The 21851-nt window shown below is 47.1% G+C and overlaps 1 protein-coding gene across 2 annotated transcripts in view; it reads left to right on the top strand.

Annotated features, from left to right (window-relative positions):
* GFRA1 (GDNF family receptor alpha 1) overlaps positions 1 to 21851 on the top strand; it is a 208858-nt gene that overhangs the window by 170048 nt on the left and 16959 nt on the right. For both annotated transcript variants that reach the window (XM_049645846.1, XM_049645845.1), the window contains 3 exons: positions 3746 to 3855; positions 6543 to 6677; positions 10631 to 10812. In XM_049645846.1, coding sequence (XP_049501803.1) covers positions 3746 to 3855; positions 6543 to 6677; positions 10631 to 10812 — 427 coding nt within the window. The remainder of the gene's footprint in view (positions 1 to 3745; positions 3856 to 6542; positions 6678 to 10630; positions 10813 to 21851) is intronic.

Raw genomic sequence — 21851 nt, 5'->3', positions numbered from 1 at the left:
GTTACTTCACCTCTCTTTGCTTCCATTTCTTCATCTGTAAAATGGGCTGGTAGGATTACCTTCTAAGGTTGTTATATTAAACGTGTGCCTACATGTCAAGACCTTAAATCAATCTGGCAAGACAAACGTTCCATTGTCGTTACCCCGGGCGTACCATGAACGTGCTGACTTTGTCACGTGCTGCCCCCTCCTGCCTGGTATATCCCCTCTACCTTTGTTGGACGGAGTCATCCTGTGACTCTCAGTCCCAATGTCACGGCTTCTCTGAAACCAACATCTAGCTGTGTCGCGTCAAAAGCTTATTAACACGCAGCATCAGAATGTGTGCGGTCATATCGTGGTTCTACTGCTCACTATTTGACTCTGGGCTAAACTTGCTAAGATGTGGTTCCCTCCTGAAATTTGGATAAGAAAACAACTGTCCCTACCTTATTAGAGTTGTTGGAAAAAATAAAAAGTGTGTAAAGACATACCTGACACAAAATACTTCATTCACGTCTGATATTATTTTTATTAGCGGCCTTTCTGTCATTTATCAAGAACTAGCCACTATATTGTTATCATCTTTTTATTTGTCTCTCTTGGTGGGTTGACTTCAGAGACAGAGAGTTTACTGACTACACCGCAAGCACATGGCACATCTTTCAGGGACGGAACCATGGAACTGACAGGTCAGCTGCTTTGTCAGTACATGTAACCAACATGTGACTTTAAGAGATTTCAGAGGCTGGGGTGCCTGGGTGGCTCAGTCAGTTAAGTGTCTGACTTTGGCTCATGGTGATGATCTCATGGTTCGTGGGTTTGAGTCGCGCATTGGGCTCTATGCTGGCGGTGCAGATCCTGCTCGGAATTCTCTATCTGTCCCTCCCCTGCTCTCTCTCTCTCTCAAAATAAATAAACGTTTAAAAAATAGAGATTTCAGAGGATTGTGTCCCTTTGTAAGAGAAGATGTTAGGAAGGATTAAATAAATAAATAAACCTAAAAAAAGAGAGATTTCAGAGAACTGTGTCCGTCCGTAAGAGAAGATGTTAGGAAGGAAGGGTGTTTGAGGGCCGACTGTTTTCTTTCTTTGGGAGGTACTAAAGACGAGATGAAAACTGGTCCTACACCGTTTCATTTGGCCCAAATGACTGGGGATGGAGAGGAAGCCGAACCAGGAGGGTCGGGACCTCACTCCCGAGACATGACGGGTGCTTTGTCAGGAGGATTGAACACTTCATAATGGTCCTAAACGGGGTTGTGCAGATACGTAGTAAACACCCGTTTCTCCAAGAACAACACAAAGCCCTCATTTGCGATCGCCACGGTGCAAATACTGCTACCGTGGTTACTCTCAAACTACCACCATGCTGTTAACCAACTCGCGAAATCCCTGAAAATACACCAGTTGGCCAGTAATGAGCTGGTTCCAGCACAACGCTGGATAAACTTCCTCTGACTTCAGTGTTTCTCTCAGTAAAATGCGAATCCCCTGAAGTTACCATCCTGTCTCCAAGTAGAGACATCAGTAGGAGGTGGGTCCACTGTGAAAAACAAAACCATGGAAATGTTAGTGTTTTGGCAGTGCTGCATGTGCTCAAAATTAGTTTGAAACTCTTTTCTGTCCACTGGCTGCGTTCCTCTTAGGACCAGGGATCTGTGCCGACAATCTTCTCTCGTAAAGCAGCCTGTCCAGGGTTCTGCTCAGAGCAGTATATCTGGTTTTATCCTCCCAATCAGGGTTATACTCTCTGCAGCAGACTGACTCAATTAGCCCTTCATTCCAGAGTCCAATTGTGAGTCAATTCTGAGGTTGTTAAACAAAATGAATCTGGTGGCATTAGCCTCTCGCTGAAGGATAGTAATCCGCATCACGGCGCTGTTCGGTTAATAGGCTGCTTGAGAGACTACAGGAAACGGGGACTTGGAGACAGAGCGACCTTTCGTCCATCTCTGGGGGACAGTCCGGAAGCACGGGACTGCCAGGGAAAGAGAGCCGCTCAGGTTGTGTGCCGAACTAGAGCCCCAGCTGCCTGAACCACATTTGGCCTTTGCGGAGTTAGGAGCCCAGGAGCACTAGATCATTAACTTTCATGACCGGGAAAATTCTTCTGAAATTAACACTCAGTCCAAGCCGGATGCCATTGGAGCCAGTTGAGTAAGCCTGAGCCACCGTTAGGGATTTCCTCTGAAAAATAAATCCTTTAACCAGGCTACAGAAAATGGCCCGGTTTTATGCCCTTCAGTGTGTTCAATTAGAGTCTGAAAACACCAACTAGGCTTAGACGGTGGGAGATCCGGGTGCCCATACAGGCACGCATAAGCCTCATTTGGAGGATTTCGCCAAACCACTTAGCTTCAGCACCTGCCCCGGGGATTGGCGGTGATGGAACCAGGCACCTATACAGAGCGCACAGATCGGCACGGGTAGCGAGGCTCAGACACCCCTCTTTAAAAGGGTTCAAGGAGAGACCAGCCCCTCACAAACACCGTGCTGCCTTTGCAGTGGCAGTGAACTTAGAGGACTTGGTGGGCCTTCTAACTCTCTTCGAGTTAGAGTCGTAGTAAAGGGACACCTTAAAGGGCTTCCTGCGGACATTTTACAAACCTCTGATATCCACACATCCCTCCTCGCTCTGGCCCACGGATGCAAGGTTGTGTCTATCCTCAAGTATGCTGCGTAAATACAGTTTCTTGCGTGGAAAGAAGTAAAAGCAGCCCTGTGTGTGTGTTGGCTGCCGGCGTGGGGAAGCTGAAGTGAAAAAAGCTGAGACAGCCATCCATTGTCTCCCATAATTGCTGGATAATTTAAGTTCTCTCGGAGCCCATTGTGTTCTTCACACAGAAGCAGAGCTGTTGTCTGCTGAGATGACCTCAGAGGTGGCCCCGTCCTCATTCAGGATTTCTCCAACAATACCCTCTTCAGATTGAAAAACAGCCAGTTAGCCACAAACAGTCCTCTTCCTCGCCCGACCAGCGTGTCTGTTGTCCCTCTTCACCCCCTTGGGTCTCTGCAATGTCGCCACCGCTCAGGGCTTCCCAGGGGACTGTGTGGGTCCCTGGGGAGTCCCCAAACTGCAGATACGTACAGTAGTTGGTCAGTGGTTCCTCCATGCACCGCCTCCCACCAAAGGCCCAGTCACACAGTGACACCTCACCCAGAGCCAGCGTCCCTGTCCCTCCTTCTTTCCCCTCCAGTTCTGGAGAGACGAGCCCCTCCTCCGTGTCACTTGGCTGGAATAAATCTCTGTCCCCTGGGCTGTTGGATGAGAGATAACTTACAAGACAAATACATGTATTTTTAAAGCCAGCAGGAATTACGGGAGCAGATGGGCTGTAGGATCCTATTTTGATGCCAGGGACATGTTTCTGTATAAAGTAAATATTTTCCCAGTGTGGATCTCTGGTGAGTGTGTAGAGAAGCATATTTCCTAAAGATGCAAATAAGTCTGTCAGAAATAAATATTGAATGCAAACTTCAAAGCATCTAGATTTCTCCAGTTATAGGCCCTGAAGACTTCTCTGCAAATAAGCAGACACACAGGTAGGCAAGGGCCGGGTGAAGGCGGGGACAGCGAGGGGGGCAGGGGAGGTATATAAGAGAGAATGCTAACATCCTAAGAGTTCACATTTTATTTATTTATGTATTTTTTTTTTTTTGGTGTGGACAAAGGCTTGTCAATGAAGGAATAAAGTTACGTTTGTCCAGAAGCTAATGTAGGGTATTTCAAATCACACCCTTTTTGCCCTTTCTTCCCACTGTAGATCTCGCCTTGCAGATTTTTTTACCAACTGCCAACCGGAGTCAAGGTCTGCCAGCAGCTGCCTAAAGGAAAACTATGCTGACTGCCTCCTCGCCTACTCAGGGCTTATTGGTAAGATCGGGGAGAAGCGGGACGGGAGGAAAGTCTGGTTTACAAATACTCACAGACTCTTCCTGTTGTAGCCTGTCACTGTCTGTGAAAGGAAGAATCTCCCGGTCACCCTCTGTGCTGGGGCTTTGCTGTTAAGCCCTATAGGACTCACCTGTAAAAAAAAAAATAAAGCAACTGAGGATCCTGGATATGCAAGGGCAGAGGCAGGAAGCAGGGAGTATCGCAGTGCAGGTGAACTATAGTATGAGCGCCTGACAAGCATCTCAGGTGGAGAACTGACCACACAGAACAACAGCAAGAAAGAAAGCGTGGCTGTGGAAAAGGGAAGCAAGTCAAACCAACTTAACTGCATTAGAGAACGTGGAAGTCATTCAGTCTGGGGACATAGAAAAGGCTGTTCCCCAGAAATGGCCCTTTGGAAATAAAACCCCTAACTAACTAGGGTCCTTCTCGCCATTGGTATTCTTGGTAATTCAGCTCCTGGTATGCAGGGAGTGATTTAGCCTAAAATTTCCCTCTGAGAACAGACATAGCGGAAACGGTGTTTTCTGCCTCTCAAGACCCAAGAAGAACCAGGTTCTGGGCATTCAGGGCAACAGCACAGTTAGGGTAGCAGTGAGTTAGAAGAGTCACAAGCGAGGCAAATTTGTGTCTGTGGATCAAGGGGTAGGCAGGAAGAAAGGCAGGTGTTCCGGATCCTGGGGCCTGAAGAAGCCTCGATGGCAGGCTCCATCACGATTGACATTTGAGGACAAACGCGTAGTGAAGGCTGTGGAGGGGTGAGGAAAATCACAGTCGTCAGAAGTGTGATGGCTCAGCCATGGTGTGTGTTCCTGCCAGGATCGCACAAGTCACCAGGCGGGAAGAACTTCCCACCAAGAATGACAGCACAGACTACAGTTTTTGTCACCAGAGTGCCTTCAGCAAGAGCTTTTGAGAAAAACATCAGCGATGGTACTTAATGCAGGCATATTACAGGTGCCTGCACACCCATCCCAGGGTTTTTTGAAAGGATACCTGTGTTCTCTTGGGCAATGCCTTTCACCGGTGTTGTTTACCATTTTTGTGTACGTGTCCCAATGAGTGTATCTTCCTTGAGTCAGTATTCCAAATTTGCATTCACCCTTTCCTTTTCTTAAGTCTCTAGTAGGGGTTACTTACCAACTATGAAATTATAGGTTTAAGAACCAATGGAAGTAATTAAGGCATGCTCATTATAAAAAGTTAAAAAAATACAGAGAAACCCAAGGAGACAGTAGGAAGGATCTACAACTCTACTCCCAGACCTAATCACTATTAACACCCTAGTCCATATCCTTCCAGGTATACATGCTCATTAAATCCTCCATGAGTAGACAAGGCATGTTGCTGCCAGGCATTTCTGGCTTGGCAAACCATTACATGCCTGAGGTTGATGAAATACTCATCACGTAATGGAATGAAATGGTTGAGGCAACGCACTCTACAGACCAAAATTAACTTCCCTCTTGGGTCTGGATCTTTCCCTCTGCATTGGTTCTAACTTCTTTTAGGACAAAGCCTGTGCCCGCTTCTTCCATGTTGTCAGAGATCCACAATGGTGCCAGGCATTCAGTGGCTTCTTAGTACACATGTTTTAACCTCTTGACTCAGTGTTTGGGATGCCTTTTCCTTTCTCACTCAAAGTTAGGTGCTCACTGTCTGCTGTGGGTCAAAGTTCCCATCACAGAGTGTAATGGGAGATCACGTAGTTCAGATTGGTAAGGAACGTAGGGCAAAGAAGATATGTCCTTGACCCAGAAGAGCTCACAAAGAAATTTTTCTTCTGTCTATGAACCGAATATATCCCGTGGATCACTGACCACCTATTACTTCTTACATCCACAAAAATGTATAAAAACAGAAGGCTTCTTGGCATGAATAGGCATCGCCTGGTGCAAACCACCCAGAAGAAGACATTTGGGTTGTATTAAGTATAAATTCATTGTTTATTTGCTCCAGCACAGAACTCATCGGAAAACCATGAACACAAGACGATGTAGGCAAGAGAGACCACCCAGCATTTCTTTGAGGTCTTTTGAGGACTATTGAGACAATACTCTAGAAGCCATCAGCTTAGAGAATTTCCGTTGTTTATTTCCAATTCCTTCACAATTTGGAAGACTTTATTTTACATCAGTTGAGAGTCTGGTGACCAGAGGCCTTGTTGTATATGTTCAGGATGTGTGGTAACCCAAAGGATAGCATCTAAGCTTCCCGTGTTGCTTTGAAGAAGCCATTTGCTTCCAAGGAAAGTGGATTCAAAGTCCTAAAAGGATTTTTAAGATATGTAAAACCAGTTCTATCTATTTATGAAGATTAATGACATTTTCGAGAAAATGCAAGGGATTTGGGAACTCATGCATTCTAAGTTAATTCTCTCCTACTCCATAACATCCATACCATTTGTGCAGAAAAAAAAAATACCGTAAGCGCAGCTGAAGGAGTTCTGTTATAATTTTTTAAGTAAATGTGTAAATTATTTTATGTGCTCAAGATAAATTGCCAAGAAAACGCACTGCTTAACATAATTTCCCACTCAGCAAACACAATGTTTGTAATTATCCATGGTGCATCCACCACCAGAGGAACATTTGTTTTCTCTTTTAGGCTATGGAAAAGTCTGTATCCTCACACAAGAACAAGATGCCTTGTTTTTACTTTTTTAGGTACAGTCATGACCCCCAACTACATAGACTCCAGTAGCCTCAGTGTGGCCCCATGGTGTGACTGCAACAACAGTGGGAATGATCTGGAAGAGTGCTTCAAATTTTTGAACTTCTTCAAGGACAATACATGTCTCAGTGAGTTTAAAAAAAGAAAAAAGGAAGCAAACACAAGCGTGCTCTCCTCTCTGTGTTCAAGCTGTACCTTCATGTCTCTTGGGTCCGGCTCTTCTGTCTCTCTGTCTCTCTCACTCTCTCTCTTTCTGTCGCTTTTTTTCCTGATCTCTGATGGTGAGTCCAGCATCTCTTGGCCACACTACGCAACGCAGCAGGGAACAGAGCAAGTCAGTGCTGCTAAGTCTGAAACCAAAGGCCTAAGAGAGCAAGAGATTCAAACAACGGAGGGTACATTATGTCGGATAGAATGCTCCTACCCACAGATCAAATTTTGATCTTGGCAACCAGCACAAAGTCTGTTCCAAAGGTTCTTAAAACCTGGGCACGATATACGATGTGAGAAGCTCAGACAAATTAGATGGGGGTAGGCCTCCAAGGGCTCTCGGAGAAAAATTAGAACGTTAACATCAATAGCCCCCTGGATGATCAGGATTGGCTCAGAGGAGAAGCAACAATTCTTGAGTGGGATAAGCTGGCGATGTGGCCAGGAGCCTCAGGATGTGTTATCTCGGGAGACACAGTTGAGCACTAAGGGGGCTCCTGCTTGGAAATAGTTTCGGCTCTGATTGCGGTGTCCTTCAGGCAGTTAGAAAACACGTTTCCCAAAGGGTGAGGGATAGAGAGAATTGTTCAGGTGTGAACAATGGGCATGCGTCGGACTGGGCCAGGTCTCCCTTTTACCCACTGAGATGTGCACACTGGAGGTGACAGTCCAGCTGAGATGCTTGAGTACCTCACTCACACATTGTGGCAGCCACCTTTAATTTATTGGGAACCTTCGACTCACTCTGTAGGGAGTGCAATATATATATATTACCTCATTTACTATAATCTGGGCAAGAGCCCTCGGAGATATGGGTATTATTGTCTCCATTTCACAGTTGAGTAAACAGCTGTTTATTCGTATAGACCATCCATGCAAAGATGGATCCGAAGCCCGAGTGCCTTTCTTTGCAGCCCCTGTCCCCCGTGGGGGGACTCATTTGCTTTTGCCTCATTCCTGATATTTAAGGGCCCATTGGCCAAGAACAACTGCCCGAACGTTGGGGACCAGGTGTAACTTCCTGGTGAGAGGCATTGGAACAAGTTTCTAGGAATTAAGGTTCAGCCACCCCTCTGAGAGCCGTGACAGTTCTCCAGGATGCTCTGCTATGCAATGACTGACGACCAAAGAATTAGCTACCAATTTACCATGTATATGGAAAAGCTTTTAAGTGTTATTTATTCTAAAACCTCTCTATTGTTTCCTTTGTTGAAAAGACAAATCTACACGATTTGCTTACTAGGTACTTTTAATAATGCGGCTATAACCAAATGTTTTGATCATCTTAAAACTAACACAAGCTTCTGGACACCGAAGTGAAATTGAAAATCACACACATATTCAGAAGTACGGAGACATTTGCTAAGATGTTGGGTGTACCGCTGAATTGTACCTCGGATCTCTTGTTTGGTCTTGACTTAAAAAAAAAGAAATGTATGTATATATCCCTCTTTTCCACATCCTGCATAGTCTTCTGGCAGAATGCAAGTTTTAATGAAGATAAAGCAATGACAACATAGGTTAGTATGGGAGAAGATCATACTCACACCGGCTGGACAACTCCTCTTTCGTGGAGAAATTGAAGGTGTCCCTGCTTAATAATATTTTGGTGAAGGGGAGAATAGTCTGGCATATTTTTGCTAATGACTTTTCAATAAAAATAAATACATTTGGTCTTCAATAGGGACCAAAGCCAGCCAGAATTTTTCATAGTCATTCCATTTATACTTCGATCAGAAAGGGCACCGCATACCAAAGACGCAGCACCTATAAATTCACTCTCTGGCCAAAGACTCCAGAGTAGAAGGATTTGAAATTTGTAGGTTCCAGCTCAAATGCATTAACCTAATTCTTCTGCCTTCAGATTAGCCGGAGCTCTCCCAGATGCCTCTGTCCTGAGCACAACTTTAACCAATTGTTTATTTCTGGTTATTGGGAGTGGGGGGAGGAACGGTTAGGTTTAAGCCAAAATACCTGGCCAAGATGAGGGGAAGAGAGAGAAGAATGAGCTTGCGGTGGAGGTAAGTTAGCAGTTACTGTCACTCGGGTCTTTCTCCAGAAGCTACTTTCACCTCCTAGACCACTGTATCTGAACTGCGGCTCCCTATTCCATTCTTACTGCTGCTTCTTTTCTTTTTAAGTTTCTTAATTTTGAGAGAGAGAGAGAGAGAGAGAGAGAGAGAGAGAGAGAGAGAGAATCCCAAACAGGCTCCGCACCATCAGCACAGAACCCGATGTGGGGCTTGAACTCACAAACCTGTGCCGAAATCAGGAGTCATGCCCTACTCCTGCGTCATCACCTCCAAGCATTTCTCATCACGGAATGTATTGCATATGTCACTTACATGCCTCTGCAATCCGCATGGGACCCCCGTGAGGGCACGGACTCTTGTCTTTTGTTGCCATCACGGATGTTCACTGCTACATGTTTAGGACAGAGCAGCTCCTGGCACTTAGTACACATTCCATTCACATTCCGTTCAAGTAAATGAATGAGCGAGTGAACCAACTCCCCAAGTGCAAGGCAAACACCCCGGAAAGCACAGGTGGTTCCAATAATTGGGAAGGGGGTCTCTTGAATCCACATGAGAGAAAGGAGGGCTGTGCGGTTTGTGGTGCTGGTTGTTCTGGGTTATTCGAGGCAACCAGTCCGCTGCGTCTCTCTTTCTCTGCATTCTACCGAGCCAGTAAGCCGTGTAACACGGCTAGGAGCATAAAAGGTATTTATATTCATTCAAAGCTGTTTCTTACAGCCTAAAAAAAACGTAAAGTTTTGGAAAACAAGCTTCCAGTTTGCCTGAACTTAAAGGATAACAATTTTAGAACAAAATGTCACTTCTAAGAGGAAGATTAGGCTTCAATTATTCTGTCTGGTATATCGAAAAAATGCCAGCAAGGAGTCATATATTAACAATTTGCACATTCAGGTCTCAAATGGGGGAGTTTGATTTCTTACACAATGAATATGAAATAAAAAATTCCTAAAGCCAGGCCAAATCCCCGAGGACCTGATTAAAAACTGTTTTTAATTCATCGTGGGGAGGGGAACAACACACAACCAATTTACTCTTGCCATAAAAACAATCTAATCCCATGCAATTGTAATAAGCTTTTAAAGTTCTACATTTTAAACTTTTCATTTAAGCAGGGCTGCTCCTACCTAATTATGCAGATTTTGTTTGGAAGACTGGGAGCGGAAAGGGAAAAAAATAATCTTACTTAAATTTTCACTATATATTGATGAGATTTGGGGTAGAATTTTCTTTTAAAGAAACTGGTTCCATCCGTACTCTGAGCAGTGCCTGGCTCACAGAGGCTGCTCGGAGAGTGTATAGGGTGCTCCGTGGTGGTAAGAAATCACAGTTTTCGCTGTGTGATTTCACTGCCTGCCAAATTAGTGTGGATGCCACCAAGTTGCCTCAGTCTCATAATTAAGGATATGTTACTTTTTGCAAAAAAGCACCAACTAGTTTGCGTTTCGAATAGACTTTTAAGAGTGCGGGAGGATGTTCTTGAAAGATGGGACAGTGATGGGGATCCCAAAATACAGGTTCGAGGCTGGGTTTCAAAGTGATGAGCATTTCAGGGCAAGCATCTTGCTCAGCACCTGGTACATAAATAGGAGCAATATTTGTTGCACGTTGAACGTACCTAAGTGTCCATCGCAGTGTGTAATGAATGAATTGATTTTTGAGCACCTGACCTGATGGCTGGCTCCCAGCATGTGTAGGGTGGATGGATGGATGGGTTTTGTTCAGAGAAGTCCAATACTGCAATCTGAATTTCTAGCGTGCCTCTCTGGCTTCGTGTATCCTGTCTGTTACATTTGCTGCTTGACTTTGAAATTGGATTTCCTCCTGTTTTACTGCAGAAAATGCAATTCAAGCCTTTGGCAATGGCTCCGATGTGACCGTGTGGCAGCCAGCCCTCCCAGTTCAGACCACCACTGCCACCACCACCACAGCCTTCCGGGTCAAGAACAAGCCCCTGGGACCTGCAGGGTCGGAGAATGAGATCCCCACTCATGTTTTACCACCTTGTGCAAATCTGCAGGTAAGAGCCGAGCCCAAACTCCCAGCTGGAGCTCGCCTCTGGGGGGGGGGGGGGGGGGGGGGGGAAACACGGACCGATTTCCTACACTGCATTTAAAGATAGATGGCTGATGATGGAGGGCTGCTCGGGTTTGAATCTTAAAAGTGCATTATAACCACGATAAATGGAGATTGTGAAGTGCCACAGAGTGGAGAGAAAGGTGGGTTCTGGAACGGATGCCCATTTCCTGGGAGTGTGACTTTGGTCCAAGTACCCGTAGTTGGCCTTGGTGTCCTCACCTGTAAAATGAGGGGGCTAGGCAGATGAATCTTTAAGCTTTGTGTCTGTGGAGTGAGTGGAAGCGTTGAGTCGGGTACTGATTTGTATATTACGCTCATTCTGTGTTCTCTACAAAGCAGCAGCGTATTGAAAGAGAAGGTATTCTTGGGGTTGTCGCCATTGCTGGCATTTAAACCCAACGTGGAGTACTTAATTCTGTCTGAAGGTGAGCCAGAGACAGTGTCGCTAGGGAGGTGTTAACTCCAACGTAGAGTCCTGTATGGCTTCGTTCTTCCAGAAGCAGAAGAAAATGCTTTTCCAAAGTAGGAGGAGCCGTGTAGAGCTACCCTACGAAGCCTCTCGTGTGAATAGAGGCCAGGGAGAATGGCTGAGAGATTTCCTTGGGGTTAATCCAGATCTACAAGGGCAGACCCACCATGGCATGCTAACAGTGCTTTCCTGCCTTTAGTCAAAACAGCGTTTATTTTCCTTTTTATTGATTTTTTTTCGTAGTAACGAGTCCTCAGCTATTTAGCAAGACGTTGCGTATTTATATGTTTGCGAAATATTTTCACACATTTTTACCTTATTGGACGCCATCCTCCTGAGGGTTGTGGAAGACTAATAGTATTATCGCTAGCCTCGTTCTTGCACTTGAGGACACCAGGGCTTGGTGAGGTAACACTTTTGCTGGAGCCTACGGAGTTTGTGTCACAGAACTGGTGCTGGGGATCTAGGAGACTCCTGTTGCTTTCGTGGTTCTTCCTGTATTTGGGGGGGGGGGTAGTGGCGACCACATGATAATGTCTGCTTCCTGCCATGCTGGGGAAGGGGTCACGTGCGGGGCCCTGTGATATCACTTCACACTTGTCCCTGCAGTATACCCTCCCTTCTCTCTCCCCACCCTGCTGCCACCAAGGAGAAGGCTCACCGGAATGTTCACCAGAAACCTTCTTTTACCAATACCTCCCTGACCCACAATCCCCTTTGTTCCCTATAGACCACTGGGGCAGTGTTTTTGCTTCTGATTTGCTTGCTGTCTTCTCTCCCACAACGTCTCCTCTCTTCTTCTTGGATCTGCTACATTTCATTCAGTGACTCTGGGTCTCTGCCCCGTCCTCCTATGTCTTCCCTGCGAACATGCCCCCTCGGACACACTCAGACACACTCACACACGGCACTAAGGAGAAGGCAGGCAAGGAAGCCGCACAGCCTAGGGTCTACCAGATGTTCTTCATGCTTCTAAAGCATTTCCCGAGTATGTCCAATCTCCAGAGCACTGTGCAGAAACTGCCAGAACTGGGAGGAGGATTGGGGAATATTATAGCATCTAACTGCCCCATCTTGCAGCGGAGGCCTCAGGCTCAGGAAGGGGAGGTGGCTCGCACAAAGTCCCCCCAGCCGGTGAGAGGAGGGTCTGGAGCCAGACATCGCACCACAGAAACAGGATCTATTCTTTGTCTCCAGCCAGTGCTCAGCGTCCTGCGTCCTCCTAGGTCAGCCTTCGGTTCTCGTTGGGTCCACTCAGATTCTAGCGTCAGGAAAGACAAGCGGCCAGATGAGCGATAGGACCCTGTTGCCATTCAGTGATAATAGTGGGCCAGAGAAGGTTCCCAGCCGGTAGAAGAGACAAGCTCTGGCCGCAGCGTGACCGGGTTCTTTTCTGCACGTGTCTGAGTGCACAGAGCATGACCGCAGATGCAGCATTTATCCGGTTTATTGAGCTCTTTCCGTGTTGGGGAAATTTTGTGGAGTTGGGTACTCAAAACATCTCTCTCCTCGGTGAACTTAACAAACAATGGACAAGATGCCGCTTGTCAACATTTTGGGAAGGTCAGACCGAATTCACAGAGGACATTTCAGAAGAATAGCCATCGTTGGGAACTCCACGAAACTAGTTTCCTCCGCGAGAGACGACTCTGTTAGCCATAAGGAGGCATTCTCCCCACTTTCCTGTCCCCTGCTTCCCCCGCCCCCCACCAAGAACACGGCGACTGACTTCTGCTTCCTCTGGTGTTTGCGTGTCTTGGCTACACAGTGTTTTGCCTCCGACACAGATCTGCCCAGCCACCCCTCCCTACAAGGAGGGCTCTGTGCCGCTGCAAGGTTGCCCTGGCAACATCAGGGGACACGTGCGCTCTGTTCCCAAGAAACAGTGCCTTTCCTTCCCCTGTATCAGTGACAGGAAGTCTGCCTCCTAAATAGAGGGGCGAAGTAAAATTAGAGTGTGATGTTTATGTCAAGGCTGCCATTTAACTTCTCAGCAGAGGGGAGATGGAAGTGTGGGACTACCGAGGATTGAGCAGGCTGCCCAACTTCTCTACCCTGTGCCACACACACAGAATCCACATGCCTTGGAGCTAAGCCCTATTTCACTTCCAGGGAGCCCTTCAGGTTCCACCACACCTCACCTTTCTTCCGAAGACAATGACCTCCTTGAGCCTGCTTTAGCACCTGTGAGGCAGGGAGCGAGGGCATGGGCTCTGCAGCCAAGCTTGTGTTCAGACCCAGGCTCTTATCCTCACCGACATCATGGCTTCTCCAAGCCTCAGCTTCTTCCTCTACAAAACTCAAGGATGACCAAGCTGCCAGAGTCGAGGGGATTAATGGGGGTAATGCTTCAGTCCCTGGGGCGGAACGAACACTCCAGAATGGTGCTTTAAAAATGTCCCATGCGATGCCTCATCCCGAGTCAGTTGGCCACCGGGTCCCTTGACGGCAGATGGAGGGGGGTGTTGTGCCTTGCTTGCAGACGTCCTTTCCTTTTCCAAATGAGTCAACTGAGGCAGGGAAAGGCTAGTGACTTAACCAGAATCATGTAGTACTTTCTTTGGAAGGGCTGGAATTTTGGACCCAAAGCCAGTGTCCTTCTGCCTTATTCCATGAGCTTGGACAACCCGAGCTCTTTCTTTGAATTAGGAATGGACAGAAAGGAGGAAGTAAAAACCAGAAAAGGAAGTTATGCAGTATGCAGTATTGTCTTTCTGCAGTTGACTTATTTCACTTAGCATAATGTCCTCCAGGTTCCCGACCTCACTTACATGTAGGATCTAAAAACATCAGGCTTTTAAAGCAGAGTAGAATGGTTGTTACCAGGTGCTTGGTGGTGGGGGAATATAGGGGTGCTGGTCAAAGGCTACAGGTTGCAGTTAGGTGGATGGATGGGATCTGCAGCTCTCATATACAGTATGGTGATGATGGCTAACCATACTGTACTGTATACTTGGAACTTGCCAAGAGAGCAGATCTTAATTGTTCTCGCTCTCCACCCAAAGTGGTAACCACATCAGGTGACAGACACTATGTTTATTAGCTTGATTGTGATAAACCTTTTGTCATGGATACATGCATCAAAACATCACTTGGTATTCCTTCAATATATACAGTTATACCTCAGTCAAGCTTGGTTGGGGGAACAGAAAAGTCGGCGAGGAGAAGCTGGTTTTGACAGAGGAGTTATGACCCCCCATGCTTCCTGAAGGCAGCTATTCAAATAATAAGGAAAACGCAAAGTTCCTGCTTTAGGTCGGGATTCTTTGTGCAATTCCAGGAGACAGGAAATAGGGGAAAGACTGAAAGTTTGCCAGTAAAAGTTTTTGCAGCTTGGTGATGTCTTTAGAATGACCTATACTAACAACAGTTGAAAGAATCATTGGAGGCCAGAGGATAGGAGACGAGTGAGTGATAGGAGACGGGCCTTCGGCTCGAGAACGTGGTCCCTGGCACTGATTTAGGACTCTCGCTTTGGAGTATCACTCCCAGGAGACTCATTCTCTCCATCTGTCCTTCTTTGGCCTGCCTGGCTGTCTCCAGATAAATTACCATTTGCCGGGGGTCCTAGAAATATCTTAGAATGGCGTTTGTCCCAGCCGCATGTGTCATTACTCAGAATAGAACTGACTTAAACCAGCTTGGGATCCATTGGTAACAGATTTGGAGAAAGTCAACTATCTTTGGCAGCTCTAAAGTTCACTTCCCTTGAGAGGCACCCTCTTGTAATATTTTAAAATATACAATAATATGAGAAAACTCTTGGGGACTTGAGTTTCTGTCTTAACATTTGAGATAGATTTCCCCCTCGGAAAGGAAGAAATAAGAATAAACATTTTCAAAAGTCGGCTTCAAAGTGCAATTATCAACAGACCAAGTGCAATTCTTTTGGAGGAATGGGTGGCCTTGGGTGTGGGGCATACGGGACTCGTCTGCAGTTCCTGTGAAAGGCTCGCCTTTAAAAAAGGAAAGTTGATTGATTGGAATAAAATGTCATAGAAATGTCCAAGTGCTAACCCCCTGAGGTGATAAAATGCCAGGTTTTGGGTAACCCGCCAAGCTCCCATGTCAGGATTAATTGGCAGTCATATTAGTAACAAGTGTGACGCAGGCTGTGCTATTGTTGGCATATCCCTTTGACTTGTACAAAGTGGTCACGTGAAAAACAAAGGAAGATTAAAAATTCTACCAATTATTTCATCTTACGTGCACTTGAGTGGTCTGCTAGCTGGAAAAAGCTCAGGATATTTAAACCAAATGGACTGTGCTTGTCGCTTATTTAAAGTAAATATCTTTGGGAGATGTAAGTAAGCATCGGAAAAATCCCTACTTGGCATCATTGTTCACTACTTAAGTCCGGAAGCTTAAAGTGAAAACCCCTTAAAGTGGCATTTGTAGGTCTTGGATGCCATGGTCAAACAGGTTGATACCTCCTCTTGGCTGCAGCTGAGGACCCCGGGGAACATTTTGCTGTCTCTGCCCCTGCCACTCTTTCCCCACGAAAGAGATGTGACAGGAGAAAGCCTGGTAGATTTGGGGGGCACACACTCGGATCCATGGCCGGCAGGGTTGGTGTGGAATAGCTGTGACCAGTTAGAAGGCTCTGGTGAACAGCACAAGCCACAACCAAAGTCAGGTGTTTGTTTTTGTGAGCCAAAGAAAACGTGTGTGGGGAGACATGGAAGGCCAGAGGTTGCAGACGGATCTCAAGTAGGGCTCCTCCCCTCTCCCTAGCGGGACTTTTAAGGCAGCATTCTAGGAAAGAACCAGCAATGCAGCTTTCTCAGTCATAGAAGAGACGCGAGCACAGTCCCGCGGGTAGCCTTGGTGAGGATGCTTACTGCAAAAACCACCAGTGCAGAGGCCGGCTGTCCCCTTCCCCACAATAACCCATCATCTGCCTTGGTGGTTGGACCACACTAACCCTAAGGATCCCACAACAGGGCCACTGCTGGCCCTCAGTGGGCCATGGGAGCAAAGGCCTTGAGGTGGGCATCTTTCCTGGAGGAGAAGATCTGCAGCATCCACTGGACTGGAATCCACATCGATATCTTGCTGGCCTCCCTTACTCCCTCCAGTTCCTTCTCTTCATGGAGTACAGTTTGAAGCCTATAGAAATGGTCTGGGTGCTTGTAGGATGTAGGATGTTTACAGGTTGCTGAGAGGGACAGAGGGCAGGCAAGATTTGCCTATCCATTACACTCCTCCATATTAGAGTATTGAAACATTTAATTAGAATATTGACTATTAGAATATTGAAAATGATCTATGTCTGAAGCAAGACTTCCCATCCTGGAAGAATAGTGTGCCCTACCCCTCCTCTGCCTCAGTGCCTCATCACCTCAACAACGTCTGTCCCTTTGTACCTCATAGGGTGACACCAGACCGGAAGTGATTTCAAAACGCTTCCAGGGCCAGCCCCCCAAAAGTCTAGATGTGGCGGTGGGAAGGCAATTATCCAAACCTACTAAATACCCAGGGATCCTCTGGCTGTGACCAAGTGAAAATTTTAAGTGTTGAGTTTTAAAAGGAAAGCTGCCAATGGGTGTTCTGTAAATCATTTGTGCCAGCAGACTGACCCCATTATGTCAGCTAATCCTGGAAATACAGGAGGTAAATTTAAATCTTCGAGCATGAAGCACTTAATCAATATTCTAAATGTTTTTCTTGCAATTTATGCTAGCAGAGCAATGGGGTGCTTTGGCGTCCTGTTAATCTTCCACCGGAGAAGAGGCACTCGAGACAAGGCCAGGGTGGTGGGATTTCGCACAGGATGGTTGGTGGGAGGGCAGGAAGCTGGAAAGGGAAAGAGGGAGGTGGTTATTTCCACACGAGTCCCCTGGCTTGGGGACGCTCATCCACCGATCCCAGCGGGCAGAGCCACCCCGCGCGTACCTCCTTGGTACTTTCCTTTAACCCGTGCTTGACAGCCTCGGAGTTGACTTGCCAGGAAGAGCATGAGCTGGGGTCAGATGCACCCGAGTGAGAACCCTGGTTCAGTTCTTATTGCTGTGTGACCTGGGGCATGTTTCCTTCCTCCTCTGAATGCCTGCTATACAATATCACCTGCCGCTCTGGTCTACTGTGAAGATTGAAAAACCGGTGCCCAGACCCAAAGGGCCCAGCTGTCCAACCCTTGTGATTGATGAGATGTGCAAGAGCTTTGACTCTGGACGCTGGGGCCATAAAGGAAGGGCTCTTCCCAGTGGCGGGGAGGCCGTGAAGCAGAAAAGATAGATCTTTTTAGATTGTGCTTTCTTAATTTCTAAGAACCATTTGAACTGAGTGATATCCAGCCAGATCTAAGAATTGGCCATTGTAGAAAGTCCTAAGGAAGGAGGGAAGTGCAGGTGTTCTTGGGACAGCAAGACAAGGAAGAAGGGAAACCAAAAGGCAATTAAAAAAAAAAAAAAAAAAGGACGAGGTCTTGAGGGGTTACAACTGTTCCAAACTCCATCTCACCATGCCCAGAAGGACTGTCCTGGGAGTGTCATCCTAACAGCCAGCTTCTTGGCAGCGTGACTGGGGCCGTGACAATAGTCAGATCTCGGTCCGTTCTGGGTACCAGAGTGGGACTGTCTGCCAGGGGCCATTGCCACGTCTCTCTAACCAGTTGCTGACATTGGGAAGAGGGGACACACCTGTAAACAGCAAACAGTCGTAGTTGCAGGAAAGATAGTGTTTTGAGAACCAGCCCCACCTCTTGGCCTCCGAGACCAGGACTTTGAGTCTTTCCCATATCTGCGTTCTGCCTGTATGTTAGTTGCTTAATATTTATGTTTAAACTACATATGCTTATTTCTATCAACATTGTCATTTTTAGACTCATCCGAAGCTGTTAACATATCTGAAATATATGCAAATCAGTGTGCTCATCCTCTATAATCGTAAATATTAAAATTAAAACAATAAACAGTGTTTGTAATGCCACCTAAATAGTGTCATATACACCAGTGGTCTCCCAGACCCTACTTGGAGAAACATGATAAACCATCTAATGTGACAGAACCCAGAACTATTTGCTTTGATAACATGCATCGCCTCCTTTTTTATGGTTGGGTATTAATAAAGCAAATGTGCATAAGCTCTTCCCATGAGTCGAGTACTTTCCTAAGCACAGTCACTCAGTCCCCACAGTAACTTCATGAGGTCAGTACTGTTGTTCCCATTTTTTCAGACAAGAAGCCTGAGACACAGAGAGACTTGAGCAGGAGAGGAGAAATGGAAAGGTGGCACCTTCCCCTTCTGTGTGTTTTAAATGGCTACACTACATTACCTAAATCACTGCACTTTACCTTTTTGTTTCCGGATAACATTATTCACTCAGTAGAGATTAAAATCAGTTCCTAGATTCTTGTTGAACATCTGGCAGATGGAGATGCCAGACTGGCTCATAAACTGGCATAAAGAAAGGAAATGACACCTATCCTGACACCAACTGGTGTCCCTAGAACAACTCAATTCTGACGCTGGCTCTCGGAGTCAGCACAGACTCCAGAGGCTAAAGGGCACAGCCCCCAACAAGACTGCCCTTACTTCATATGCCAGCCATGCTTCAGGGATCCCCAGCCACAAATTCAGGGGTTCCCATGACTCCTCAGGTTCAATTCACTAGAACGACTCAGAACTCAGAAAAGCACTATGACTGATTATTACAGTTTTATTATAAAGGATACAAAGCAGGACTAGCCAAATGCAGAGATATGTAGGCTGAGGCCTGGGAGAGTCTCCAAAAAGAGAACTTCCGTGCTTTTTTCCCTGCGGGATCAAACACATCACCCTCCCAGCGCACTGATGCATTCACCACCCAGGAAGCTCCACGGGGTTTCAGGGACCAGAGTTTTAATTGGGGTTTCATTACATAGGCATGATTGATTGAGCCATTGGACATGTGATTGAATGCAGTCTTCTGCCCCTCTCTGGTCCCTGGAGGTCGGCAGGTTGGACTGACCTCACGTGATTCAAAGCCCCAACCTAGTTGGTCTTTCTGGTGACCAGCTCCCGTTCTGAGTCATCTCATTACCATAAACTCAGGGGTGATCCACAGGGCTCAATGAATACCAGAGATCCTCCCATCACTCAAGAACTTCCAGGAATGTAAAGGTTATCTCCCAGAAACCAGGAACAAAAGCTAGTCAGATTCTAATTTTAATTCTGGGGCCAAACAGTGAAACTCCTCACAAGAAAGCTGGAGTCGAAATTTTGAACGTGGGCTCAGTTCACCACTTACCAGCCGTGAATCCTTGAGAAAACTACTTAGCCTCTTTGTCTCAACTTCCTCATCCATGAAATGGGGATGATGGTGGTCTAGAGCCTTCTGGGATGTTACAAGGATTCAGTGTGATCCCACCCGTGAGGTGCTCTTGGTGTACCGCCGAGCTCTGAGAAGGTGCTAGTCGAGTCTTTCTCATCTGTGAGCTTTGTGTAGCTTCTGGCACTTGGATCTCCCTGGTCCCCTCTGTCCCATCTTCTGGGGAAGTGCCCTGAAGGGCCAGGCTGGGTTTTGCATTGCTTTATGGATCCTATTTTCAGTGGTTTTTCTGGGCTTGGTAGCCCGTAAGGCTTTGCCACCTGTGCAGCAGGCTTATTAAGGATAAGAGAAGGTGAGTCCTTGTCAAAGTGGTACTTTTGAAATGTAATTTAGATTCAGATGCTTCTTCATGGGAAACCGCTTGCTTCCTTGGAATTCTTTGCAGAGGGTGGGCCGGTCGCCTCTATGCCAATCTTGGAAATTTTGATAAGGATTGTTTGGTGATCTCTTGGCTGTGAATTGAACAGTTCCCCCAGGTCAGGCTTGCTCAACCTTGGCCCTATTGACATTTTGTTCTTTCAGTTCTTTGTCGTGGGGAAGGTGGGGGCTGTCCTGTGCCTTGTAGGATGTTTAGGAGCACCCTTGGCCTTCATCTTCTAGATGCCAGTAGCACCTTTCCCTAGTTATGACAACCGAAAATGTTCCTGGACATGGCCAAAGTCCCTTGGAGGGCAAAACCGTCCCTGAGGGAGGACCACTGTCCAGGAAATGAGGGCTGCCTCAAAGCCCCCCTTTCCTTTTGACAACAAGGGAAATGGAGGTGTTGGAGAGTCTTCTCAGGTTTCTCTGCATGATAAGCAACATAGGGAAATGGAAGAGCGGAGAGCCACAATGGACCAAATCTTTCCTGGGTAGTCCAGGCAAGAACAATGAAAAGGGGCTGCGGTTGCTACCAAAGTGCCATGCTTGGACATTTAAGCTAATTTCCCCGAGGAAACACTGCCCTGGGGGTGGGACCTGAGGATACTATCAGAGGTAGCATTAACTGAGGCTCTTGACCCAGGTCTCACCATCCCAGGACCATGGCCTTTAGGGCCCCTCACCCTCACATTCTTCTGTGGAATGTTTTTCACCCACCCAGCATGCTGGGCGAGTAACCCACAGGTGACATTTCAAAGGAGACTTTTGCCGGACCACCGGAGTGGGTGGCAGCGTTTATATATGACCCCCATCAGGCTTCCCGTGTGGACTTTGAGCAGGGGGGAGCTCCAGGAAGGGTGGTAACAGAGAAGGATCCAGATCAGACCGCCAATGCCAGACTTGTCACCACTGAGCCCTCAGCACGTGTGCTGAATCCCAATGACTATGGCAGCACTGATGCCATTTCCTGAGCCTTTTGTTTAAGAAAATGACCTTGGTGCTGCATGTTATTTGTGGTCTTTGGTTTATGATCTGTGTGACGTTTCTACCATTTCTGCATATTGCGGAGTGTTTTCTAGCACCTACTGTTGTTTCGGTCTCATAAAACAAAACAAAACAAAAAACCCAAATCTTGGCTACACCTAGCGTTTCCTCTGCATAATGCTCTCCTGCTTGGAGTGAGTTTATTTCCCCTGCTCTGAGAGAAACGAGCCGTGAGGGGTGTCTTCCCTTAGCAGAAGTGCTAAGCCTCCGGGCCTCCCACCCAGGCTGCTCCTGGGCTCCCCCAGAAGCCTCCCTGCAGAGCTGTGGACCAGGCGGCCAAGGGGCCTAGGGGCCTGCGTGATGGGCCCAGCTACTCCCAGCATGAAGAGGCTGCCAGTGGGCTCCTGGGATTTAATCTGCCCGGCTCCAGCTGCCAGCTGATGAGCTCAGAGGGAAGCTGCCTCCCAGGATCCACCCACGTTCGCCCTGGGAGGAAGGAGGCTGTTGTAAAAACAGTTTTCGAAAGAACTGCTTATAGAGCATTTTCCAAGCCCCTTCATCCAGGAGAGTGCCTGAATTCCAAACTTAGAAATTGGGTACTACTCCATTAAGGCAGCATGCTGAAGCACACCTTCAGTTGTGTATTCAAACCCTATTGGACATGGAAGCCTGCAGCCTATAACTGGTACCAAAAAAACAGGAATCTTATCTTGGGGGGCAGGCTTCCTGGTAGGTGGGTGGCCGGTGTGCACATCACCCGCACCGCAGGGGGCGGTGGCACACATTGTATCAGCACGATTGGACCACCCAAACAAAGCACCATGGACCGGGGGGGGGGGGGGGGGGGGGGGGGGGG

The sequence above is a fragment of the Panthera uncia genome, chromosome D2, assembly GCF_023721935.1.
Source record: "Panthera uncia isolate 11264 chromosome D2, Puncia_PCG_1.0, whole genome shotgun sequence".
NCBI classification, from domain to species: domain Eukaryota; kingdom Metazoa; phylum Chordata; class Mammalia; order Carnivora; family Felidae; genus Panthera; species Panthera uncia.
This window is presented reverse-complemented; position numbering and strand designations above follow the sequence as displayed.